The sequence below is a fragment of the Bubalus bubalis genome, chromosome 8 (assembly GCF_019923935.1).
Source record: "Bubalus bubalis isolate 160015118507 breed Murrah chromosome 8, NDDB_SH_1, whole genome shotgun sequence".
NCBI classification, from domain to species: Eukaryota; Metazoa; Chordata; class Mammalia; order Artiodactyla; family Bovidae; genus Bubalus; species Bubalus bubalis.
The window spans coordinates 43,518,650-43,546,370 of NC_059164.1; the positions used below are offsets into that span (position 1 = coordinate 43,518,650).

The following is a 27,721-nucleotide window of genomic DNA, read 5'->3' on the forward strand; positions in this document are numbered from 1 at the left end:
TTAAATTTTGTTCATTTTATCCCAAAGTATTTTAATCCTTTTGATTCTATTGTAAGTGGAGTTGTTTTTGCAATTTCATCTTTGGATTGTTTATTTCTAGTGTGCAGAAGCTATTTGATTTTGATGAGTAAAATTATTAACCATGAAAATATAGGCCAGTCCTTAAAACCTGCTGTAAGCTTTCCTATGTGTTATATAGATGTTTCTGTTAAGCAGAATATCTCGCACTCTTTTATTCACTTGATATAGCCCAGATATCTAGAACCTGCTGAACAGTAGAAATATTTCATGGTGATGTTACTATAGCTCACACATTCCTCAAATAGAGTGCTTATCTTTAATGTTGAAATTATGCTCAGATGTCTGTCCACCAGATGGGAAGCTCTCTGAAGGTGGAAATCATTCTGATGTCTCAAGAACCTAGCACACAGCAGGTGCTCAGCACATGCCTCAAGAATCCATCAGCATCTGGCCGATAGGGGTGTGGCATGAGAGGTTGCACATATCAGTAAAATAATTAACCATGAAAATAGAGGGCAATCATTAAAACTTGTTGTTTTATCTCAATATATGACCTGTCCTCTCCATATACACATGTGAATTGGGCCAAAAGGATAAAGGACCTCACCGAAATAATATAAAAAAGTCAATCTAGAAGGAACACCAACAGCTTGAAGGGTGTGCGTACATGTGTGTGTATGTGTATGTGCATGTGGGCAAGTGTGTATAAAAGTTAAGAGGATATAAGCTGGTATTATTTGTAGAGGATTTATGGTTGGTTGATTGTATGTGGAATGCACACTCCCCATACAGGTTGGAATGGAATATTAGCCTTTGAATAGAAAAACTGTCAAACATTTTCTCCTGGCAGCTTGTCACTGGGGGAAAGTCCTCAACTCAACCTGATCTACTTCCAAGGATGCATAGCTCAGCCCATAATTACTCAGACTTCTGTAGACTGTTAGGTCAAATTTAAGTACCAGAAATATTAAAATCCATGAATAAAGCATACAATCCAATACCTGAATGTTTGAATCCTAACAAAAACTCTTTAAAGGGAAAGATAATAGAATTTTTATAACTAAATGGGTATTATAATGTGTTATACTTAAACTGAAAGTTAGATCCTCAGAATCTTTTGTTATGTACTTATATGAACCAATTAGTCACTTTATAGATTTCTTGAAATACTGTAACTTCAGTGGTAACCAATGGATAGCAATTGCTCATGGTAATTATAAAACAGCCTATTCTGGGATTTCCTCAGAAAAGGGTGGAATGTTCAGAAATTAACACAGTTTGCTAAGAAGTCTGTTTTTTTATGATATTTGAAGACATAGTTTTTAGTTTTGAAAAAAGAAGAGAAAACCATATAATGTCACCAAGTATAATTTTAAAACTTTTTCACTTGATACCAACTTTGATACCCAAGCAAAGTAAGATAAAAATACATGAAAAAAAGTTTAAAAAGTAGATTTCAACAAACACTTCACCAAACACAGCTGTTTCTAGTACACTAAATCAGTGATTACAAAATATTTTAATGTGCTTTCTGGCAAACATGAAGAGCCTCATTTCATGGAAATGCCACATTTCCAGTTATCCTTGATAGGTTGTAAAACTTAGGGACTGGTAACTATTTCTACATATTTCTTAATCAGGAAAAGTAGGTAAGATACTGTCCATATCTCTTAAAATATGTGAGATGGACCTGAATCCATGTCACAGCAGTGTATTTTACTCCAAATATTGCAAACTAGCAGTCCCAGGTGGTGCTAGTGGTAAAAATTCCACCTGCTAATTCAGGAAACGTAAGAGACTCAGATTCTGTCCCTGGGTTGGGAAGATCCCCTGGAGAAGGAAATGGCAATCCACTCCAGTATTCTTGTCTGGAGAATCCCATGGACAGAGGAGCCAGGTGGGCTACAGTTCATAGGGTTGCTAGAGTCAGACATGCCTGAAGCAACTTTAGCACACAGCAGTCAAAAGTATAAATCTGCAGATATTTTTAGTATGTACAGTTTTTAAAATTAGAAAATTAGCTGGTACCATCTAAAAACTTGTAGATTTTGGCATAAAAACTAAATTTCCAGCTTCTCTTGAAAAAACTTTGGATTTGATGACACTGGATTCATATTCTAACATTACAATAATCAATTGGCATTTAGCAGAGACTGACTTTCAGAAGTAATAAAAGAGGTTTCCCCCTTTTAAAAGGAGCCCAGTCTACCCTACCCTTTCAATGTATGTACAATGTACTAACACCCAGGCTGTTTCACTTGTTGCCTTTACAGACCTGTAGTAGTAGGCATTTAACATTGGAACGCTGCTTTGTTTCATGCTTTATTAATACACATACACAAACACACATAACTATATCGGAAGTTTAAAACTTAATGCTTTAAAATTTCTGAGATTTTCTTACTGTTTTTCCATTTTAGTTTCTGATAATTTTATGAAAAGATTAAATAAATATGATTCTGATACTTTTGACTAATATTTTAAAAATATTCAAATTGAGATACTTTATTATTTGGATATTGAAATATATTTTATTCAGTTTATTAAAACTTTATACACCATGGAAAAAAATTAAGCTAAAAAGGTTCTGAGAAAAATGTGAAAAAAAATGTGTCAATTGGCTCAATTTTGGAGGAGGGGGCTGAAAAACAGGAAACGTTCAGTTAAAATAAAGAGCTTTTCCTTATCTACAAACATTATCCTAGCAGCTATCTTTTTGGCTTTGTACATTATAAGCTTTGACAAAATAGCAAATTATAATTTGTAAGAAAGTTGCAGATAAATTCTGAACAACTTACCCTAGCAGTTATCATTTTAGTTGAGGTTTGAGCCAAATAAGAAGTAAACACTGAGTAATGTAGTCAAATGAGAAAATTATTTCCAGGCAAGTCAAGCAGTGGAACCCTAGGGATTCTAAGAAGGGGATCTTTGGGACAAAAATATAGATTCAGAAAGAGCATGCTGCTGCTGCTGCTGCTAAGTTGCTTCAGTTGTGTCCGACTCTGTGCGACCCCATAGATGGCAGCCCACCAGGCTCCCATCCCTGGGATTTGAAAGAGCATAATTTATGACTTACAAAAGACTGAAAATTCCATTAAGCTAGGGACCATGCTCATCTTTCCCATCACTATGTTTCCAAGGTCTAGTTCATATGGAACTCACAAATACCTGCTGAGTAAGTGAGATGAAACATTCATGCGAGTGCTTAGCAAATAGCAGTCATTCAATAAGTATTTATTAAATAAATGGGTAAATCATCAAATGAATTTATTCAATAAATATCAATATTTATGAAATGGAACCACACCATAGTGAAAGTCATTCAGTTGTGTCCGACTCTTTGTGACCCCATGGACTATGCAGTTCATGAAATTCTCCAGGCCAGAATACTGGACTGGGTAGCCTTTCCCTTCTCCAGGGGATCTTCCCAACCCAGGGATGGAACCCAGGTCTCCTGCATTGCAGGCAGATTCTTTACCAGCTGAGCCACAAGGGAAGCCCAAGAATACTGATGAAAGAAAATATACAAAAAGTACAAATTAATAATTCTTCTTTTTGACAGTTTTTATTGAGAGATTGTTATGTTAGGTGCTTTATGTATGTTATTTCGTCATCACAATAACCCTATGAAATAAATATTCCTATCTAAAATTTAAAAATAAAGCAAAACTGAAGATGCTTGAGAAACTTGAAAAAGGTCACAAAGTTCTTAGGAGGCTTTGTAGGAATTTGATCACAATCCTATTCTGTTACTCATTTTTAAATGAATTAGGGAGGCTCAGGAATAAGTAGCATAATCTTGCTGATAGCATGGAGATAGCGTGCAACACATCTAGAGAACTAAAGGTAGTACAGGTTGGCAGGCATAAAAGACCATGTAGGGGTGGGCGATACTTATGGAAGGACACTGTGCCAAGTTGATGCTGTGAGGCCGGTAAGAGGAAGAAGATGAGATTAGAATAATTTGAATAATTTGAAATCACTTATAGTGTGAAACCAAACAACAGTAGTCAAAAATAATTAGAAAAAAGGAGAAATGCTATTATGTAATGGTATGAATATAAAGGTAACTATTATAACAAAAGCACAAGTCTTCCTAAAATCCAGATGCTCTACTATGTATAAAGAGACACATTAATAAATATAAAGGACAAATAAACTTTAAAATAGAATTATACTGTAAGAAGAGAAAACAGGCAAGGAGCTAGTGATAGAAGCAATAATTGTTTGAATACTTTGTTTTATAGACATGATTTAGAGCAGTATAGTACCTTAATTATAAAATTAAAATCATTTCCTAAAAGCTGAAAACAGAGTAAATCAATCAAACATAACTATGTATCCAATTGTTTCATAACTGCATGATAACTTTAAAATTATGTAAAACAGAGAAGTATGAACTGACTGGATAGCTAATATATCAAGTAATTTTTCTTGGTTGAGGAAATATGATAATGGCATCATGGTTACATTTTAAGGGATTTTTTGTCTTTTAGAGATACCTAATGAAATATTTATGAACAAAATTGCTTTGATATTAGGGATTTGCCTTACAGTAATCAGCAGTTAAGTGATATGGGAAATGAGTGAGGGATGAATTGATGATTGCTGAAACTAAGTTTTGGGTTCTTGGGGGTTCCTATATTATTTTCTTTACTTTAATGTAGGTTTGGAAATTTTCTTTAAAAGGTTATATATATTTCTTGATAATCAGAAGTATCAGAATTTAGATATCCAAGAGTGTTGACCTAAAATACTTTAAAGGCCATTAATTTATTTCAGTAATATTATAGTTTCTATTTATATATTATAATTATATATTATGTGCTTCCCTGGTATCCTATATAATTATATCTTATAATAATCAAAATTATAATATATATTTAATCATCCATATAGTCAACATTGGGCTTCCCTTGTGGCTCAGATGTTTAAAGAGTCTGCCTGCAGTGCTGGAGACCTATACCACAGAATTAGAATATACTATATTGACTAGTTTAAAAAGAAAGCATAAAGGAACAAAATTTCCTAGAACATATTACAAAGATACTTTGAATATGTTCCAATATTCTCACCAAACTTAGAGACTATATTCTTTTCTACAGAGGAAAAGAGATACAACATTGATTGGTATTTCATCAAAGTGGTTATTTAATTTTTACAGAGAATACCCTTATTTTGAGCATTTTGAGAAGTGTTGTGTATTTTGAGAACAATAGATGAATGTAATTAATATATAGATGAATAAAATATTAGTTATAATTGCAAAGAAATCTTTGGGAATATCTGAAAATCTAAACGATAGTGTTTAGATTGTGCATAATAACAATATATGCCAGAACAGTACACTAGGAGCCTGGAATATGTTATCTCAATTAATCTTCTGATAATCCTATGAAATAGATATGTGTCAGAGAGTCTGTGTTCTAAGGAGAAAAGCAAGGGTTCAAATTCATGGTGACTTCAGGGTTCATCCTCTTTTCACTATTCTACTCTGTCTCCTGCCATGTTGGCTAGAGTCAGACAACAACAGTTACAGACTTAGTACTAACTATTGAGAATTTATTATCCCTTAAGCACTAATTTCAAACAAATAGCTGGCACCATATTTTAATTATGGAACTCTAGAAGAATTCCCATTAAAATCAGAAATAAGGTGGGGAAGAGTGATAGGTATGAATCTATAATATAAATCAGAAAATATATACCGATGCATTTAGACAGAAAATGATGTGTATATATGGCAAAGACAGAGAAATAGTCATTACTTGCAGCTGATATAAATGCCTACATGAAAAATAATTTTATAATGCAGTAAAGTAACCATTTATAAAATAAATTTATAAAAGTATAGGTTTCCAAATTAATCAGACTAAGAAGTTTTAAAACATATTGAAGAAGAGATCTGATTCATAACAACAATGGGAAAGATAAAAATATGGAAATACATTTAACAAGAAATGTGAAAGCTCTATACAGAAAACTATACAAAAGTGTATAGGGAAATGTAAAAGAAGATTTGAACAAATGTCCCAGGCTGATATCTTTTTATCAGCCAGTTATCCCCAAATTAGTCACTAGAATTTTTGGAACTTAAATGATTGTCCAGTGGATGTTGGCAATTTGATCTCTGGTTCCTCTGCCTTTTCTAAATCCATCTTGAACATCTGGAAGCTCACGGTTCACATATTGCTGAAGCCTGGCTTGGAGAATTTTGAGCATTACTTTACTAGCATGTGAGATGAGTGCAATAGTGTGGTAGTTTGAGCATTCTTTGGCATTGCCTTTCTTTGGGATTGGAATGAACACTGACCTTTTCCAGTCCTGTGGTCACTGCTGAGTTTTCCAAATTTGCTGATATATTGAGTGCAGCACTTTCACAGCATCATCTTTCAGGATTTGAAATAGCTCAACTGGAATTCCATCACCTCCACTAGCTTTGTTCGTAGTGATGCTTTCTAAGGCCCACTTGACTTCACATTCCAGGATGTCTGGCTCTAGGTGAGTGTGAGTGATCACACCACTGTGATTATCTGGGTCAGGAAGATCTCTTTTGTACAGTTCTTCTGTGTATTCTTGCCTCCTCTTCTTAATATCTTCTGCTTCTGTTAGATCCATACCATTTCTGTCCTTTATTAGGATTCTTGGTTTTTGTTGTTGAGTACAGTGTAATGCTACTTATATTAACATTTTCAGATATTTCAAATAATCTTTCCAAATATACATATATATATATGTGTGTGTGTGTTTATTGAACCCATCTTTGCATGAAATGTTCCCTTGGTATCTCTAATTTTCTTGAAGAGATCTCTAGTCTTTCCCATTCTATTGTTTTCCTCTATTTCTTTGCATTGATCACTGAGGAAGGCTTTATTCTCTCCTTGCTATTCTTTGGAACTCTGCATTCAAATGGGAATATCTTTCCTTTTCTCCTTTGCTTTTCGCTTGTCTTCTTTTCATTAGGGACTTCCCTGGTAGCCCAGATGGTAAAGCGTCTGCCTACAATGCGGGAAACTCGGGTTTAATCCCTGGGTTGGGAAGATCTCCTGGAGAAGGAAATGGCAACCCACTCCAGTATTCTTGCCTGGAAAATGCCATGGATGGAAGAGCCTGGTAGGCTATAGTCCACAGGGATGCTAAGAGTCCAGACACGACTGAGCGACTTCACTTTCACCTGTCTTCTTTCACAGCTATTTGTAAGGCCTCCCCAGACAGCCATTTTGCTGTTTTGCATTTCTTTTCCATGGGGATGGTCTTGATTCCTGTCTCCTGTACAATGTCACGAACCTCCGTCCATAGTTCATCAGGCACTCTTGTCTATCAGATCTAATCCCTTGAATCTATTTCTCACTTCCACTGTATAATCATAAGGGATTTGATTTAGGTCATACCTGAATGGTCTAGTGGTTTTCCCCACTTTCTTCAATTTATCAGATCAGATCAGATCAGTCGCTCAGTCATGTCCAACTCTTTGCGACCCCATGAATTGCAGCACGCCAGGCCTCCCTGTCCATCACCAACTCCCGGGGTTCACTCAGACTTACGTCCATCGAGTCAGTGATGCCATCCAGCCAAAAAGGAACTATATTATGATACATGCTATACCATGAACAGACCTTAGAGACAGTATACTGAGATAAGCCATATGTAAATGGACAAATATTGTATGACTCCCCTCATATGACGTACCTAGAATATTCATATCTATAGAAACAGAAAGTAGAACAGTGGTTACCAGTAATAGGGCAGCAGAGAAGGGGGGTTTATTCTTTGATGAGTACTGAGTCTCAGTATGAGATGATGAAAAGGTCTGGATATAGATGGTGGTAATGGTTGAATAGTAATGTGACTGTGTTTAATGCCACTGAACTGTACACTTAAAAATGATTAAAATAGTGAATTCCATGTTATGAATATTTTACCACAATAAAAAGTGATAGAAAAAAAGGTTTAAAAAAAGGGAAAAAAATGGTGGGAATGTAGATGTTATATGCATTTCTATATTTTCTTTTTTTCTTTTATTGAGGTATAGTAACAGTTGATTTACAGTATCATATTAGTTTCAAGTGTTTGACATAATGATTCAAATTTTTATAGATTATGCTCCATTTAAGATGATAGGATATTGGCTATATTTCCTGTGCTTTGTGATATATCTTTGTAGCTTATTTGTTTTATACATAGCAGTTGGCCCCTCTTAGACCCCTAACCCTACCTTGCCCCTCCCCATTTCCTTCTCCCCACTGATAACCAGTAGTTTGTTTTTTGTTTGTGAGTTTGTTTCTGTTTTGTTATATTTATTCATTTCATTCTTTTTGTTAGATTCCATGTGGAGGAAATACTTTCAGCTCTTCACCCATGAATATGATGTTAGCTGTGGGATTATCATATGTGACCCTTATTATGTTAAGGTATGTTTTATCTATATTCATTTTCTGGAGAGTTTTATCATAGATGGATGTTGAATTTTGTCATATACTTTTTCTACATCTATTGAGATGGTCATATGATTTTTATTCTTCTATTTGTTAATATGGCATAGCACATTGATTTGTAGATGTTGAATCATTCTTGTATCCCTGAGCTAAATCTCTCTTGATCATGGTATATGATCTTTTTAATATATCATTGAAGTTGGTTTGATACTATTTTGTTGAGAACTTTTGCATCTATATTTGCTATTGATGTGTGTATGTGTTGTTATTGATATTGGCCTCTAAAATTCTTTTTGCGTGATTTTTGTGTAATTTTCTTATCTTTGTGGGAATTTTGCTTCAGGATGATGCTGGCATTGTAGAATGAGTTGGAAGTGTTCCTTCCTCTGTAATAATTAGGGACAGTTTGAGAAGGATAGGTGTTAACTCAGCTCTAAATATTTGGTATAATTCACCTTTGAAGCCAAGTGGTCCTGGACTTTTGTATCTCGGGAGGTTTTTTAAAAAAGTATTTATTTATGGTTGCACTGAGTCTTTATTGCTGTCCTCAGGCTTTCTCTAGTTGCAGCAAGTGGGGGGCTACTCTGTTGCAGCGGGTGAGCTTCTCATTGTGGTGGCTTCTCTTGCTGCAGAGCACAGGCTCCAGGGCGTGGGCTTTCGTAGTTGCGGCACATGGGCTCAGTAGTTGCGGCTTGTGGGTCTTAGAGTGCAGGCTCAGTACTTGTGGCGCACTGGCTTAGTTGCTCTGGGGCATGTGGAATCTTCCTGCACCAGGGATCAAACCCACGTGCCCTGAATTGCCAGGCAGACTTATCCACTGTACCACCATGGAAGTCCTGTTGGGAGTTTTTAAATTATTAATTCAATCGCATTACTTCTAACTGGTCTGGTCATATTTTCTATTTCTTCCTATTTCAGTCTTGGTAGATTGTACATTTATAGGAATTCATCTATTTCTTCTCGGCTCTCCACTTTATTGATATATAATTGTTCTTAGTAATCGCTAATGCTTCTCTGTATGTCCATGGTGTTGGTTGTAACTTCTCCTTTTTCATTATTGATTTTATTGTTTTGGGCCCCCTTTTTTTCTTGATGAGTCTGGCTAAAGGTTTATCAATTTTGTTTATCTTTTCAAAGAACTATTAGTTTCCTTGACCTTTTCTATTTTTAAAGTCTCTATTTAACTTATTTATGCTCATATTTATGAGTTCTTTTCTCTTACTAACTTTGGGTTTTGTTCCTTTAGGTGTAAAGTTCTAGTTCTTTTATGTATAAGGTTAGGTTGTTTGAGATTTTTATTGCTTCCTGAGAATTTCTGTATTTTCTAATTTTTTTTTAATAATGAACAAGCATTACATGTATAATCAGAAAACTTTTCTATGAAAGGAGATAAAAAAAATTTTTTTTTCACATGTCTTCTAGAATGTAGCTCTGGGCAGGGTGAGGCATAAGATGTTTTAAAAAAATTATTATTCTAAGAACTTATATTCTAACCCAAACAACACAAACAAGCATAAAAAACAGGTGGAAAATTGTAGCAATGGATTATGTTTTATATAATTGAAAATTGTAGTGATGGATTATGGATTATATACATATGTATATGTAATATATACATAAAAGTATAAGAGAAATTGAATCGTATAGCAAGACATGTGAATAGCTCATTTGGTAACTCCCAGTTATTTTGAAATATAAGGAAACTATTGCTTTCTAAAACCCCAGAAGCATTTAACTAGGAAAGTTTTAATATGGGTGGACTTTATTTTTGTAGCATGTTTCTATAGTCTAGCTACAAATTAAGGGTACTGTAGAGATCAGTTTAGAGTAGATGATGTGGAATTGGGAGACTTCAGCAGCCTTGGTGAGGCGTGGGCAGGACATTTAGTTGTTTTGAGACCTCCTTGCTCATCTGTAAAATGAAGCGGCTGGTCTTGATAACATGCAATGTCATTTCCTGAAATTTTACAGCACTGGAAAAGTGTAAAATAGTTGTTTAACATTAAAGTTCATTTAATAAACTAAATGCAGTTTGTTTTAGATATTTTATATTAATTACTGGAATACATATCTAGTATATTCAACTTCCACCTGATAATGTTATTATTCTGTTTGCTATAGTACTGGTATTTTAAAATATGAAAAATTCAAGAAATCACAGTGAATTAAATTGTTATGAAAGCAAATAGCTCCACAGTAAAACTCCTTTAAATATTGGAAATTGGGTATGTTGGCTAAAAATTTACATTGTAAAGTAAAGCTGTTTGGAACTTCTGTGTCCTAAAAGTTTATTTAACTTCATTTATATCAATATAATAATACAATCTGAAGCATATATTAACACAACTGACCACTGGCAAAATGATGGATAAAGCATTTATCTTTGATGCCCTACTGCTTGGATGCAGTCATGTCCTCTAACTTTGTTCTCTCAATACCCATTCCGGAAAAGAAATCCTATAAAATTAGCTTTACATATGGACTTAATATCTTCTTTAAACAAAAGACTCTGGTACAGACCCCACCATAATTCAATTTCTCTCCCTCTTTCCCCCTTGAGTCTCTTTTCTTTGTTTCTTTGTCATCTTTATCCCACCACCTTCATCTCTCTGGGCTCTGCTACATTCCTCTGCACTATATTTCTGTTTTCTGTGTTTGGATGGGAATTATCAGGAAAATTAGAGAATATGGGCCACATAATAAGCAGCAGATGTTAGCTAGCTGTGGAGCAGGGAGGAAGAGCAACTTAAACTCAGCCTAGATTCTCCAAGTCAGGCTAAACCCCTCTTCTGGGTCTTGCCTTAGAAAAGAGAAAAGTAAAACCCCCCAGTCCACATGCTTATAGCTGCTAAAGAACAACTTCTTCCTCCTCCATGCCCCTACTGTTTCATAATGCAGAATCAAAGATAAAACATGAGGGAAAAAATAGGGAAAACAGCATATATAAAAGCAAACAGTTAATATGTTTACCTTCTATGCACTTGTATTTTCAGTGCTACAACTGTATCTTTATTCTGTGCATTCTGCAGAATCCATACTTTATTGAATTAATAAACCCTATGCTTATTAGGGCTTCTGAGGTGGCCCTAGTGGTAAAGAATCACCTGCCAATGCTGGATACCTAAGAGACGCAGATTTAGTCCCTAGGTTGGGAAGATCCCCTGGAGGAGGGCATGAAACACAACCCACTCCAGTACTTGTGCCTGGAGAACCCCATAGACAGAGGAGCCTGGTGGGCTACAGCCCATAGGGTCCCAAAGGGTCAGACGTTACTGAAGCAACTTAGCATGCACATGCTTATTAAAGTAAAATTTAGACCTAGGGAAGCTATACATGCCATTTGTATAAAATATAGTTTTCTTTTTAAAATCCCTTTCATTCCAAAGGCTTGTTTTTCTCTGCTTTGTAAATGGATCATTTTGGAGTGGTAGCAGTTATGGAAATGGGTTAAGACACAGAGAAATAACCCTAATAAAGAAAAGAGAAAGTTCTCTTCTCTGCCAGGCAGTGTATATCCAACATAACCATCATTATATACAGACACTGTGCAATCTTTGTGGTCAAATTTGAAAAGAATGACTCTAAAAGTGGCTATTTTCAGAGTTAGCAAAGGGAGAGGCCAATGCCATGGCATTAAGGGAGGGAGTTGAGGGGTGCAAAAGACCTTAGTGTGCTTACTGACCCCGTCTCCAAGGCCAAACATACTGTCTTGGCCCAAGGCTGGCTCTGGTTTGAACTACTTTGCAGCTTGAAGCTCCACAAAGTGAGAAATGGGTCTGTTTTTTCACTTCTGTCATCCCCAGGGTTAGTACAGAGCACGACTCAATAAATGGAAAATAAGGACTCATTGAATGGAGGAATAACTAAAATAAAGTAGATCTTTATAATTTTCCATTGGAATTAATGATTTAATCAAAGGACCATCTGCACTTATAACTTTCTTTGCTATTACATGGCTTCTAATTAATAACATTTAGTCATAAACTATTACACCTGAAAAGGACCTTGAGCTCTCTAATCTGACCTCATATTACAGATGAGGAAAAGCGACAAGAAAGTGGGAGTTTGCTCACTAAGATCATGGGTTTCTGGACCACCACCCTAAGGCTCTTTACACTCTGTCATGTCATAATGTTTTTAAGATGATAATGGTAGTAAAAATGGAAACTTACTTTAAGCCTATGTTTATACCATAACTGACCACAACTTATGCATCTATTTTGTCATCTTTTTGTGCAACAATTGTTAAAGCTGAACTTTAATATATATAAAGTATCAAAACACATGCCATATCATTTGTACATGATTGAAATAAATACACAAGCAGAGGAAGCTGTGGTAAATAATGGTGGATACTTTCAAATAAGCAAAATAAGGGCCAAGCAATTTTACATTTGTTGATAATGATCAACAAATGGTTTCTTATAACTCTTAAATTTTTCACTTCAAACAACAGGATATGACTGAAATCATAGATAACATCAAGCCAACAGCAGAGAAAGAAACTCAGTAAGATAGACTATATCTCAGAATGCTATAGTTTGAATCATGTTTAAAAAGATTTACTTAGAAGAACTTGGGTGATAAGTTATCAGTGTGTTCAAATGTTTACTTTTAAATTACTACATTTACTCTATTTTATAAATTTTATTTAATTACTAGCTTAAAATGAACATTTATTGAGAATTCATATACTGAGATGTATTTCATAAGATAAACTTGAGTCTTTTAAAAACAAGTTTTGAAGAAAATAAAGAACAAGCATTCAAAAGATATACATTCAACATGAAATTATTCAAGTGGCATGGAATTAGTTTAATAGTTTTCCTTTTCCATAATAATTTAATTGTTTAAGATGCACACTATATTTATGAATGAACTGAAACAAATTCCTAAGCTAAATTTTATTATTCAGTTTAAATTTATATAACTATATAATATAAATGATATTGCATGATATTATATACAATTATATAAAATATAATTAGACATATATAAGGACTGATGCTGAAGCTGAAACTCCAATACTTTGGCCACCTCATGCTTAGAGTTGACTTATTGGAAAAGACCCTGATGCTGGGAGGGATTGGGGGCAGGAGGAGAAGGGGATGACAGAGGATGAGATGGCTGGATGGCATCACTGACTCTATGGACATGAGTCTGAGTGAACTCCGGGAGTTGGTGATGGACAGGGAGGCCTGGTGTGCTGCGATTCATGGTGTCACAAAGAGTTGGACACGACTGAGTGACTGAACTGAACTGAATATGTTATATATTATATAAATTCATATTTATATATTATTTTTAAATGCCTAGTGAAGACAAAACAAATAATACCCTAAGGAACACAAGTGATAAAACAGATAAAATCAAATTAACACTTAACTTGAAATGGCTATATAGACATTTCCAAGAATTTAAAGCCTTGGATTTTGTAACAATATACAGTGAATCTTAATTATTCATGTACTGTGTGTTTGCAAATTTGCTTACTTATTAGAATTTATTTGTAACCCCAAGATAATACCTGTGGGCTTTGGAGACCGTTTGCAGACACGTGCAGGGCCGTGAAAAGTTTGAGTTGCCCAGCACGTACATTCCCAGCTAAGCTCAGAGATCAACACTGTTGTCTTGTTTCAGCTCTCATACTGTAAACAAGTGTTCTTTTTGTGGTCTAAGTGCCATGTTTTTCAACATTTTTGTGTGTGGTTTTTTTAATTGATGTTATCACTATTTAAAATGGCCCCTGAGCATAGTTCTGAGGTGCTATCAAGTGTTCCTCAGTGCAAGAAAGTTGTGATATACCTTAAGGAGAAAATACATGGGTTAGAAAAGCTTCCTTCAGTCATGAATTATTGTTCTCTTGGTCATGAATTCTGTGTTAATGAATTAACAGTATATGTTAAATAAAATGTCTTTAAACAGAAACATTTAAAATAAGGTTATATATTGATCAGTTGACAAAAATATTATGACCAAAGAGGCTCATAGAGACCTAACCCTATATTTCCCCTAGGAGCAGTGGTTTGGTATTTGCTAATTTAGTGTTTGTGGTGACTTTAGAAAATATAACTATCATAAATTATGAGAAACAATGGGAAGACACACAAAAAAAACACAATTTCATTTTTTTTATGATTTCTGTCTTCAGTTCAGTTCAGTTCAGTCACTCAGTCGTGTCTGACTCTTTGTGACCCAATGAACCTCAGCATGCCAGGCCTCCCTGTTCATCACCAACTCCCGGAGTCCACCCAAACCCATGTCCATCAAGTCGGTGATGCCATCTAGCCATCTCATCCTCTGTCGTCCCCTTCTCCTCCTGCCCTCAATCTTTCCCAGCATCAGGGTCTTTTCAAATGAGTCAGCTCTTCACATCAGGTGGCCAAAGTATTGGAGTTTCAGCTTTAGCATCAGTCCTTCCAATGAACACCCAGGACTGATCTCCTTTAGGATGGACTGGTTGGATCTCCTTGCCGTCCAAGGGACTCTCAAGAGTCTTCTCCAACACCACGCTTCAAAAGCATCAATTCTTCGGCGCTCAGTTTTCTTCACAGTCCAGCTCTCACATCCATACATGACCACTGGAAAAACCATAGCCTTGACTAAACGGACCTTTGTTGGCAAAGTAATGTCTCTGCTTTTTAATATGCTGTCTAGGTTGGTCATAACTTTCCTTCCAAGGAGTAAGCGTCTTTTAATTTCATGGCTGCAATCACCATCCTCAGTGATTTGAGGAATATAAAAGGAAACTCAAGATCAATCTCTCATACAAGATACAAAAATATATTTTGTTTCCTCATTGGTTATATGAAGATTTTTAAGTCTCTGGAAATTTAGAAAAATGACAGCAAAATTAGATGCCACACCCCATGGATCTCTTGGATCCTCCATGATCCCCTTATTGGTGTGGGATACATAGTAAAGAGATTTTGTTGATAAGGTATTGACAGATGGACATCCCAAGACTCCCATGGAATATTCCAGTTTCATAAAATTCTAATCTGAGAATCCCTGGATACCCCACTGAAGACAGGTTATTAGTACATCAAGTGATTATATGTTCTGTAGTCTTATAAAGAGTGGACCTTTGGATATTTCTGTTGATCCAGAACCCCTCTAAGGACCCACATAGTGGATCTTTCATGGTAGGTCCATGCTGGAGGGATTCCTAGTCTAAATCGCTTCATTTATGCTAGTGTGAAGTACTTGCAAGACATAACAAAGAACCTACCAACTGTTATTCTAGTTTTAACCAAAATCAGACAATTCTTGATCTCTCTGTGGATTGCTGAAATCAGGCTTTTGTTTAAAGTTCTTTCCATGAGATATACAATGAACCTTTAAGGAGTATTAAGATAAACAGTATTTATTGTTGACATTTCAATTCAAGTAGTTTAAAAAGTGAAAGTTTTAATTTTTATCACGAAATCATGCACTCCCTAAAGAACCATTTAATAAGTCAGAAACTACAAATATGTTAAATTAATAGGTGTAATGTCAACAAAGGGATCTCAACATTACAAATAATAATAATTATTAAATTTACTTACTCTCTTTGATAAAAATAGAAACATAAAGGGTTTCTTTATTTAATAATAAACTGTATTAAGGGAAAGGAAAATGTGCTTTTGGAATCTGATCCAGATACAGTAAATGCAGATCCCTTTTGAATATACTTTGCATTAAAAAAAGAAAAAAAGTTTGAATATGTTGTGAGCATCGACTGATGAAAGCACTTTTCACATAGGGCTTATAAAAACATATCTTACTACTTTAAAATTCCAACATATATTGGTGTTAATTTGTTTAGATCTGAAAAACAAGTGGGCATAATGTGTGAGTTTTATGTTGAGAGTGGATATGGGATAGAAGGTTCTGACTGCCATCATCAGTAGATGATCCTAGGAGTCAGGACAGGCTGAGCATGAGAAAGTCCAGAATGGTTTCCTAGCAAGAGGGAGAAGACAGAGAATCAAGATCAGAGGGTGAGAATTTTGTGCAAGTTGAGGACAGGAAGTCAGCTCTTCCAGTTTTTGGTCATTTGATGGCTGACTCCTTGAAACCCTCTCCCCTGGTCTTTGTGACACTGTACTCTTCTGATTCTGATATTTTACAATCCTTTTGGTTCCTGTGGTTTCAAATTGACATCCATTTCCATTCTGTGTTGTTTGTAATACTTAGATATTCAACTGTATATTAGGTATTTCTACTTTGCGTCTTGTCACTCTATTCAAAACAGAAATATTACTGCTACACTCTCCCCAATTTACTGCTGCCTCTCGACTCTCATTGCCATAAGATTACTTAACTTCAATTGAAGTTGTATTTCATGTGCTTTCTCAACTCTTCCTCTCCTTCCATTTTTCATCCCTTATCAGATTCTGTAGCTTCTATTACTCTTTGCTAAAAATAGCTGCTTCCCAGGTGGCTCAGTGGTAAAGAATCTGCCTGCCAGTGTAGGAGACTCAGAGACACAGGTTCTATCCCTGAGTTGGGAAGATCCCCTGGAGAAGGAAATGGCAACCCACTCCAGTATTCTTGCTTGAGAAATCCCATGGACAGGAGGACAGAGGCAAGCTACAGTCCATGAGGTCACAAAGAGCTAGACACAACTTAGCGACTAAACACACACACACACACACACACAAAACAATAGCTGCTACCCCTTCACCACCCCTTCTGCCACCATGCCACCTTTCATGTGCAATAGCATTTCCTACTGGTTTCTAGCAGAAGATTCATTCTTAAAAATTGTGCTAAATCAAAAAAAAAGTTTCCCATTATCAATCATAATTTTAAAAATGCAGCATATATTATTTAGCTTTTGGCCAGCTATAATGCACCCTAGCAAATGACTGATAATTTTCAGATCCACCTGTCCTGGAACTCTATTTTGACACAACATTTATCAACATCTAGTCACTCACATTCCAGAAAACACACTTTGGGAAACAATGACTTGGACTATTTAAATGGCCTCTAAACTGCTCTCCTTACCTAATCTTTCCCTTTCCAATGCACCTGCAGTTTTAACTTCTCTCAAATGCTTAACTGATTGAATTATTCCTTTGCTCAAAACTTTCAGTGAGTCCCCACTTATCTAAGCAGTGATTTAAGCACCAGGCTCTCCACAACATGGTACCAGGATTCCTTTCCAGTATTATCCCCCTGCCCCCCACATGACAGGACGGCACAGGAGAAAAGACATGAACTTTGGAGTCAGACCAGGTTCAAATTCCAGCTCTGTCGCTTGCTGTTGTTGTTCAGTCGTGTCTGACTCTTTGCGACCCCGTGGACTGAAGCATGCCAGGCTTCCCTGTCCTTCACCATCCCCTGGACCTTGCTCAAACTCATGTCCATTGAGTTGGTTATGCCATCCAACCATCTCATCCTCTGTCATCCCCTTCTCCTCCTGTCTTCAATCCCTCCCAACATCAGGCTCTTTTCTAATGAGTGGGCTCTTCGCACCGGGTGGCCAAAGTATTGCAGCTTCAGCTTCAGCATCAGTCCTTCCAATGAATATTTAGGATTGATTTCCTGATTTGATCTCCTTGCTGTCCAAGGGACTCTCAAAAGTCTTCTCCAACACCACAGTTCAAAAGCATCAATTCTTTGGCACTCAGCCGTCTTTATGGTCCAACTCTCACATCCATACATGACTACTGGAAAAACCATAGCTTTGATTATATGGACCTTTGTTGGCAAAGTAATGTCTCTGCTTTTTAATACACTGTCCCTTAAAAAGTGTGAAACTATAGGCAAATCATTTATTTCTTTGAACTCTTTCTCTGCTCATCTGCACATGCAGGAAGTAATTGTGTGGATGGGAGGATGTAGGGAGACAGTATTTGTGAAAGCTTCTTGAACAACTGTAGCAAACTCTCTGCCCCCATGGGCTACAAATTTACTAGTCAGGTTGAGCCTCTTTCATGTGGTAGTCAGTGTCTGCCCATGGTAAGTGAATAATAATCTTTTAAAATTAAGAACTCAGAGTCCCACCTATTAATGTCAAAAAATGATTAATAAAGCAATTTTCTGCCTTTATTTTGGGTATTTCCTATGGTCCTGAAGGGACAGGAGCCAGTTCCCATAGCACATCCAGACATTTTAGGTAGAACTATAACACTGGCCTTTGGCTAAGTGGGGTTTGCAGGGCCCAAGAATCAACAGCAGTGCCTGGAAAGCAAATCCCTGATTCACAGGGATGAAACAAAAGCCCAATGCAAGAGCCAGAAAGCTGTACTTTTGTTAGATTTAGAAAAGCTTAAAAGTGCTTAAGATTTCACTTGAAAGTTCAACATGAACAAAATGCAAAGTCCTCAATACTCCTTCCTAAGAAGGAAAAGGGGATTTATGTTTGATGTCTGCAGCCTAAGTGCCTGGAATAGTGTCTTGCATGTATGGGATGCTCAGTTAATATAGGATGGGTGGATCCATCTTTTATATGCTCTAGTATATATATCTTTATGCTGGGAATATACAAATCTGAGTATACAGATCTTTAATAAATACTTGACTGGACTTGACTGACTAAATGTGTGGATTAAAAAAATATATACTTATTAAGCCCAGCTGCGCCAGGTGTTAGCTGCAGCACACGGGATCTTAGTTCCCTGACTAGGGATTGAACCTAGGTACCCTGCATTGGGAGTGTGGAGTCTTAGCCACGGTACCACCAGGGAAGTCCCTAAACATGTGGATTTATAGTCAATTCAGTCAAAGGCATTTAATAGTGTACCTTAAACATTGTTCCTATGTATTTCTACTTTATAAGATATTTTAATCTATTATTTATATTATCATCATTTTTTAAAATTCCCTAATCATTGATTTATTTCTCCCTTCACAATAAGGGAGTCTCACAGCTTGAAAGTGGGTGAGGAGAGAGAAATGAAATCAGGAGATTACATATATATATATTTTAGTCAAAAATTTAACAGTGCATCTAAAATTTATTTGAATATGTTAAATGGAATAAAGAGGAAAACAAGCTTAATTTTTTAAAAAGCTGCAAGAAGATGGAGGAAAATGAGACCTAAGTGTGTATAACATGTTTGTCAAATTTGTTTGGAAAGCATGTTACATTTTATACACTGCATTTTTCCTTCAGCACTCCCGCACTCAAGGTGTTTATAACTATCATTCCTGTATGAGGGAAGAATAGCCAAAGCCCTCCTTCACAGCTATAGGAACCAAGATTCAGCAAAGCTAATGATAGATCCAAAAAAAAGTAGATCCAGAGGTAGAAGCTAGGTCTCCTGAGTATTCAGGAATAAATAAAGTTTGTGAGCGTAAAGTGAACCTGACATGTTTAGAGAACATGAGTAGTTAGGTTGAATGGGAGAGTTTGGCTGGGATGAAGGCGTATATAGAAAAAGAATAGGAAATCAGGTTAAAGAAATAAATAAGAGACAGATTACAGAGTACTGCAAATGCTAATAGTAAGAATTTAGATTTTTAGCCATAATTTTGAAATGATTTTTAAAGCCATAAAATCCTTTTTAAATAAATCTTGTTTTAGTTGCGAATTCATACCTGACTCCTTGTGACCCCCAAGGACTGTAGCCTGCCAGGCTCCTCTGTCCATGGGAATAGCAACTCACTCCAGCATTCTTGCTTGGGAAATCCCATGGACAGAGGAGCCTGGCGGTACATGGGGTTGCAAAAGAGTCAGACACAATTTAGCAACTAAGCCACCACTACCACCAATAAGAAATCTTGTATGAGATGCCAATATGTAAAACAAATTAAAAGGAAGTGGTTTCTCCAATAAAAGCTGTTCCCTCTTCTTGCCCTCAAACTCCCAGGAGGAAAGTTTGAAAACTGCGGAAAAAAAGTTTGAAAAGTCAGGAATGCAGACATGTTTGGGGCAAAGTAGTGACATAGTAAGTGGCATGGAGACCAAGTGGAGGGTCCACTGTGGAGGCAGAAAGCACAGAGCTGGGACTGGCAGGGCTGCCAGGGGCAGGCAGAGATGCTCAAGACAAAGAAGGAGCGGAGCACGGACGGGACTAGTTCACAGATTCACTTGGGTGGTTGTGGAAGGACAGCACAGTCACAAAACTGCTGAAGGCCAAAGGAGGAGGCTGCTGGTTTTGATGAAAGACAATGATGTACCTTATAAAGTGTTTTCATCATTTAGACGTTTCTCCTACACTGTGTGACGGTCAAAGAAAGAGAAAGCAGAACTTTTTTTCTTGACTGGTTTTCTTCCCTTTTCAAATAGATTCAACAAAATCCACTGCAAGAGTCAGAAAGTTGAGCTTTATTATATTTAAATTTGTGTTTAAGTGCTTGAGATTTCACCTGAAAGCCCAATGTAAAGAAACTACAGGATTCTCGATGGCTTATTCCAAAAAGAAAAAAGAACCATATCCATTTTAGTAACATTTCTGTCCTTCACACAATGTGGATAGCTAGCACATTCAATTTTATCTTTAAAAACTATTTTCCCCACTGGGGAGTTAAGTATCATGAAATGATTTACTCCAAGTACAATTATTTTCTTGTGCTTCATAAAATAAACAATGAAAGTGAAACTTGTTGAATATGTGCATCTGACTAGCTGCAGGAATTCCAAAGAGGATGATTTTGATTGAAAATAACAGTTTTTGGCAAACTGAGTTTGATGAGGACAGTCTCTTCCTCCGCGTTTCTGAGACTTGTGATGCAAAGAGCTCCCGCCCTTTCCTGAGAACACAGAAAGCCTGACTCAGGCTGGCAGCTGGCAGCAGCCGCTCTTAAAACAGCTCCAGCCGGGCACCCTTCCCTGCTGGGGTGAGTGAGCGCCACCGCAAAGATGAAGCTGGCGAACTGGTGCTGGCTGAGCTCAACTGTCCTTGCTACATATGGTTTTTTGGTTGTGGCAAACAATGAAACAGAAGAAATTAAAGATGAAGCAGCCGAGAATGCCTGCCGGGTGAGACTAGAGAGCAGAGGAAGATGTGAGGAGGAAGGCGAATGTCCCTACCAGGTGAACCTGCCCCCGCTGACTATTCAGCTCCCCAAGCAGTTCAGCAGGATCGAGGAGGTGTTCAAAGAAGTTCAGAATCTCAAGGAAATTGTAAATAGCCTGAAGAAGACTTGCCAAGACTGCAAACTGCAGGCTGATGACAATCGAGACCCAGGAAGAAATGGATTGCTGTTACCAGACACAGGAGCCCCAGGAGAAACTGGGGACAACAGAGTGAGAGAATTAGAGAGCGAGGTTAACAAACTGTCCTCTGACCTTAAGAATGCCAAGGAGGAGATCGATGTGCTTCAGGGTCGCCTGGAGAAGCTGAATCTTGTAAATATGAACAACATAGAACATTATGTTGATAGCAAAGTGGCAAACCTCACATTTGTTGTCAATAGTTTGGATGGCAAATGTTCATCTAAGTGTCCCAGGCAAGAACAAATACAATCACTCCCAGGTATGTATAATAATGTTTTCTTATCATTTGTTGATGAATGTTATATAACTCAATAGGATCTATAAACGTTAACCTGAGAAATTATGTTAAATAAAGGACAAATTAAAAGTTAAGCCTTTTATTCATCAAGGTAGTATAAGGGAAACTATTATCTTTCTAAATGTGACCACAGAAAAGAGATAGGACCTAATTACAAAAAAAGTCCTAATGAGTTCTGTATCCATTTTAAAGTACTTTTAAAGATCTTATTTGCTGACACCAGAGCTACACACAAACAGAAGTGGAGAGAATGTCTTAATGTTTCAGTGACTTTAACTTACTTATCTGTTCACTGAAGTACTGAAAACAATAGAGTTAAGGCAGTGTTTGTGGTTGTACTCTGTTCGCAAATCAGTTTTTTTGTGGTTGGGTGATTGCTCTTTATACAGCAACAAGAGACCTTTGAAAGATGTTAGCAAGTAATCTGCAGTTAATAATGCCAAACATCTAGTGGAAATAGGAGATTTTATGGATCAGATAAAAATACTTATAGGGTTTCATGTGTGTGCAAAACTTTTTACTTTGAGACCTAGTGGCACAAAAACTATTTTATGCAGAGTTTTGGCATGCTACTGAGGAAAGGAATACATTCTTATTTCTTCCTTTCTATTACTAGAATTCAAGCATATAGCAGTAGAATCCATCCTCTCCATCCAGATTATTTGAATTAACTTTAATAAATACATGTTAAAGACCACAAACCTAACTAGCCACTCTGTCCAAGAACTGCTGGCTGTGGCACTGGTTCCCCCAAACCCTGGTATTCCACGTGAGTTCCTGGGACCCTTGCTGATGGTCTTCTGAAAGCCGTCTCTGCGTGAGTGTGACTTGAAGGGGTGTGGTGCCTGCAGCAGAGATCGCGTTCCTTTGAAAGAAGCACCTCATGCATGCTCCACTCCCAGGGAATCAATCAGCGAAGGTGTTTGGGAGTTTCAAAGACCACTGTTACTAATACTCCCAGCAGCCTGTATCTAAACGGATCCTGTGCGTTGCAAGGCAACGTTCATGTCGTAGGTGGCTTACCTGGGTGTGCATTAGATTGGTACTGCATGGCAGTCTGCAATGACAAGAATAAGATTCTGCTATTTTTCTACTAAAGTTTTGGGGAACTGTCTGAATATTCTGAGTTCTAAATACACATGAATATATTATTTGTGGCTCATAGTGGCTTGTATTAATGTATTAAACTTGCCTGACCTGGCAAGGATTTTTGTAAAAATTATCTTGGAGTAAATATCTCTAGTGGTTCCTACAAAGCCACATTATTTGATGATTATACTTATACTGAATGTAATCACCTATGGTTTCCTTCTAAAAACCAAACATGTGAAATGCTGAATATTTTCCTGGATAATAAATCAGAATAAGAATATTCATATATTAGTGAAGTTCTTTTTTAACCTGAGCTTCTTTGTCAAGCAAGTAAGATAAATGGAAATGTTGATCAATGCTGTATTTTAGAATTTTAATAAATCATTTGGAATAATCTTATAAAATGACCTGAAAGTGGAGTATATCAGCCTCTTTGCTGCTGCTGCTGCTAAGTCGCTTCAGTCGTATCTGACTCTGTGCGACCCCATAGATGGAAGCCCACCAGGCTCTGCCATCCCTGGGATTCTCCAGGCAAGAACACTGGGGTGGGTTGCCATTTCCTTCTCCAATGCATGAAAGTGAAAAGTCAAAGCGAAGTCGCTCAGTAGTGTCCAACTCTTAGCGACCTCATGGACTACAGCCTACCAGGCTCCTCTGTCCATGGGATTTTCCAGGCAAGAGTACTGGAGTGGGGTGCCATTGCCTTCTCCATATCAACCTCTTTAGGTGAAAGGAAATAGAAGCCTGTGCATCCTCTGCATGCATGGAATGCAATTCTAGGAGAGTTGGAATCATCTGAGTTTCAGGACTAACGAATGAAGTGGTTACAAGGACAAGCTTTGCTCTCTCTTGGCTCTGCCGTTTAAAGATCCTATGAAGTTGAGCAAGCACTGATCCTTTTTGAGCCTAAATATCCTTTTTCACCAGCAGATTAGTAATACTACCTACATCATAAAGTTCATGTGCAGATCAACTGTAAAAATGTCACCAAGTCTTTGGCAGAATCTCTAAGACACAAGCAGAGCCCTCACTGAATATCATTAAATTACTAAAACTATCACTTTTATTTCTTGTTGCTATTAGTTGTTGATATTGTCAATATTATTAAACCAAGAGGGTGTTAGAGAACTTTGCCTGCTTTATAACATCAAGGTCTTGTTCTGAGCCTTTAATAAGCATTTGCTAAATAGGTTCAAGTAATTTAGCGGAGAAAGGTTTCATTGTCACCATTGATCAAATTATCAAACTGCTTTTGTGCATATCAAGAATTCTTTAGATGCTTAGTTTTTATTAACAAAATCCAATGCCTTTCTGTTTTCACTCCCTCAGTTCAACAACATCTTATATATAAAGATTGCTCTGAATACTACACAATAGGCAAAAGAAGCAGTGAGCTCTATAGAGTTACACCGGATCCCAGAAACAGTAGCTTCGAAGTTTTCTGTGACATGGAGACCATGGCGGGAGGCTGGACAGTGCTGCAAGCTCGTGTTGATGGAAGCACCAACTTCACCAGAACATGGCAAGACTACAAAGTAGGCTTTGGAAACCTCAGAAGAGAATTTTGGCTGGGGAATGATAAAATCCACCTTCTGACTAAGAGTAAGGACATGATTCTAAGAATAGACCTTGAAGACTTTAATGGTATCAAACTCTATGCCTTGTATGATCACTTTTATGTGGCCAACGAGTTTCTCAAATACCGTCTACACATTGGTAACTATAATGGCACAGCTGGAGATGCCTTACGTTTCAGTAAACATTACAACCATGACCTGAAGTTTTTCACCACCCCGGATAGAGACAATGATCGATACCCCTCTGGGAACTGTGGGCTCTACTACAGTTCAGGCTGGTGGTTTGATGCCTGTCTTTCTGCAAACTTAAATGGCAAATATTATCACCAAAAATACAGAGGTGTCCGAAATGGGATTTTCTGGGGTACCTGGCCTGGCATAAGTGAGGCACAACCTGGTGGTTACAAGTCCTCCTTCAAAGAAGTCAAAATGATGATCAGACCCAAGCACTTTAAGCCATAAATCACTAATGCTAACAATTCTGGGTATTCATTACCCAATAGGGCAATTAATTCCTTCAGCACTTTGGAATATGTTTCAAACTCCTTTTCCATGGCTTAAAATTTATCTCTGAGCAATGGGTTCTTATGCCACATAGCATTTGAAATAAAGCTGAAAAATATACCTTTTAAAGAAGTCCTTTGTCACTATTCTGCTGTTATCCAAATAAACACTTGCAAGCAATTGGAAATATTAAGAATCACACATTAGACTTATAATTCTTTTAATTTCTCTTATTTAAAAAGTTTTATATTACTTATATTACTCACTCTAATTAAAAAAATAATTGTTTTTTTCAGCAGGCTAGATTTTACACAAGTGACCTCTGTTTTGACAGTGATTTAAACACATTTTTTCAGGCTATAGTTACTGGGTATTTATTTGTATCTAAATACCCTGTTCCTCATTATGAGATAAATTTACTCAGTTTATAGCATTTATGGCATTTTAGTTTCCAAGAAAGAAGAAATATAATTAAACCTGCTCATGTACTATTTGTGAAATGTAAAATTTTATCATTGAAAATATTTTAAAATGTAATAGTATAATGTCCCTCCAAAAAGCATTCAGAAAATTAATTTAACCTTAAAGACCATGATTTAAAGGTAGTTCTTTTATAGTTTATAACTCTTTAGATGTTATAACTCTTTTGATGGTAAAAACTGCTTTAGTATAAAAAATATCTTCCTTTGCTGTAATGCATAATAGTTTTTAATTTAAGACTGCTCACTGCTGTGCGAGACTACTGGTAAACTTTCCTTTGGAGAAATAGGTGTGGCCGAGGAATGAAGCGCTTATTTAGAGGCTATAACATTCTGAAAGCCAAGTTTAGATCCAAAGCATTGATATTATTAGGTGATTCACTTTATACAGAGCTAAGTTTATATGACAAATAGGTAAATTTTCATATTTATAAAAAACTTGAATTTGAAATATATAGAAGAGTAGTTCAAATATGTATTTCAACCCTAACTGGTGTATTGCTTACTTTGCTATCAGAAGATTCAAACACAGGTGTTTGGTTTTTTTTTAACAAAAGTAGCTAGAACACTTATAAATCATTCATTCTAAAATGCAAGAATCATATTTAAAGGATAATAAAAATAATTTGTTAAATTCCTCTATTATAAAAAGGAATCATTTCAGAGAGAACAGCAGTATTCTACAGCATGTTTTAAAAATGCTCTAGAATAACATTTGGAAGAATACACAATAATGTATGTGAGTCATAGACATACAGTCAATCTTTAATTTCTAGTATCTTTTTCTACTAAGGTAGCCAAGTTTTCAAAATAAATTCACAAAAATGCAGCTTTACCCATTATTTGAAAATAATTGAGAATAGTATTGTTAGGTAAGAAGTTAATTTTTCAAGTATTGCCTTTTTATAGATAATTTGAATCAAAAAGCAGACATTCTTTTAAAAATATATAATGTACAAAGTTCAGGTAAGCATAATGAAAAATTATGTTATTATTAATAATTATTAAAATGCCAAAACAAGGGAAATGCAAATAGAATTAAGTGACTACCAAAATGTAAGATATCATTGTAGATTTCAATGGCTTCATATCTCTCAATTGGATACTAAGTGTAAATGTTGTAACTAATTTATTCTTTACTTCTCTCTCTTTTCTGATTTTTACAAAAAGGCTAAGAAGATTTTGATATTATACAATATAATTTTTCAGATAAAGGCATTTTTACTTACTATATGTAGCTACTAACATGTGTATAAATTTAGGCAAATTTCTGAGATGAAAAATAGATTCCTTAAAAAATACAGTTCTAAAAAAATAGCTCACATAGCAACTATCCACTGATTTTAATAGGATGCAGGTATCATTTCAGGAGAATTTGGCAAATAATTCATTAATCTACGTACATACTCAAAAGCCTGTCTATCTTTCCACCTTAATCAAAGGATCAAAATTTTATTTTCTATTATACATTTACGGCACCTTTCTAATAACAAATTCTATAACATAGAAATTCCTTTTTGAAGTCAGTTCATGTCACTTATAAAATATATTTTAGATTTTTATAATCTTTAGCATATTGATGGGAATAGATTCTATTTGAGAGAGTTTTTTTTCCTGGCAAAACTATTCACTAATATCATGAGCTAATGTTCACAAACGTGGATTGACTACTAACAAATATTTTAGAGTCTTGTCTTGGTTCCATTTTAATGACTTATTTGTTATCTGAGGTAACAAATTATTTCTGAGCTTTATCATACTTTGAAAATATTGACTAAGATTAGGTCTTTAGAAATTCCAAATGGAACTGGTTCACTAATCACTGAGAAAAATAATCAAATTTTTCTGATAAGTAGTAATGCTCCAAATGAAGTGATGACACATTTATCCGATAAATAAAGAGCCTAAATATACAAGACAAAAGAAATCTGAGTAACAAATTTGCTGTTCCTTATTTTTGAATGTCTACCCAAGGAAAGGGTAGAAGGTTTAAAGGTAAAAAGTGAGGAGTAGTAGCGTCATGATAAGCCTTTGTTTAGAATTCTTATTTTCCTTTATGTATAAAAGGAAATGTTTTTATGTTTATATAAAACATAAAAATAGGTTTATGTTTTATGTCTTTTAAAAATGTTATAAAATAAAAGATTTAATCATCACAT

At 36.0% G+C, this 27,721-nt stretch overlaps 2 protein-coding genes across 2 annotated transcripts in view; one reads left to right on the top strand and one right to left on the bottom strand.

Moving 5' to 3' along the window:
- Positions 1-27,721, bottom strand: part of CCDC146 (coiled-coil domain containing 146) — a 130,564-nt gene that overhangs the window by 51,612 nt on the left and 51,231 nt on the right. The window lies entirely within an intron of this gene.
- Positions 21,140-27,718, top strand: FGL2 (fibrinogen like 2). The gene is made up of 2 exons (XM_006049866.4): positions 21,140-21,871; positions 24,332-27,718. Exons 1-2 carry the CDS (start codon positions 21,256-21,258, stop codon positions 25,039-25,041), a joined length of 1,326 nt encoding a protein of 441 aa, XP_006049928.1. The 5' UTR covers positions 21,140-21,255; the 3' UTR covers positions 25,042-27,718.

Bases quoted from the DNA above. Each gene is read 5' to 3' on its own strand.
- FGL2 (XM_006049866.4), top strand. From the start codon at position 21,256: ATGAAGCTGGCGAACTGGTGCTGGCTGAGCTCAACTGTCCTTGCTACA. The intron at 21,872-24,331 runs GTATGTATAATA...TCACTCCCTCAG, and splicing joins ACAAATACAATCACTCCCAG to TTCAACAACATCTTATATAT.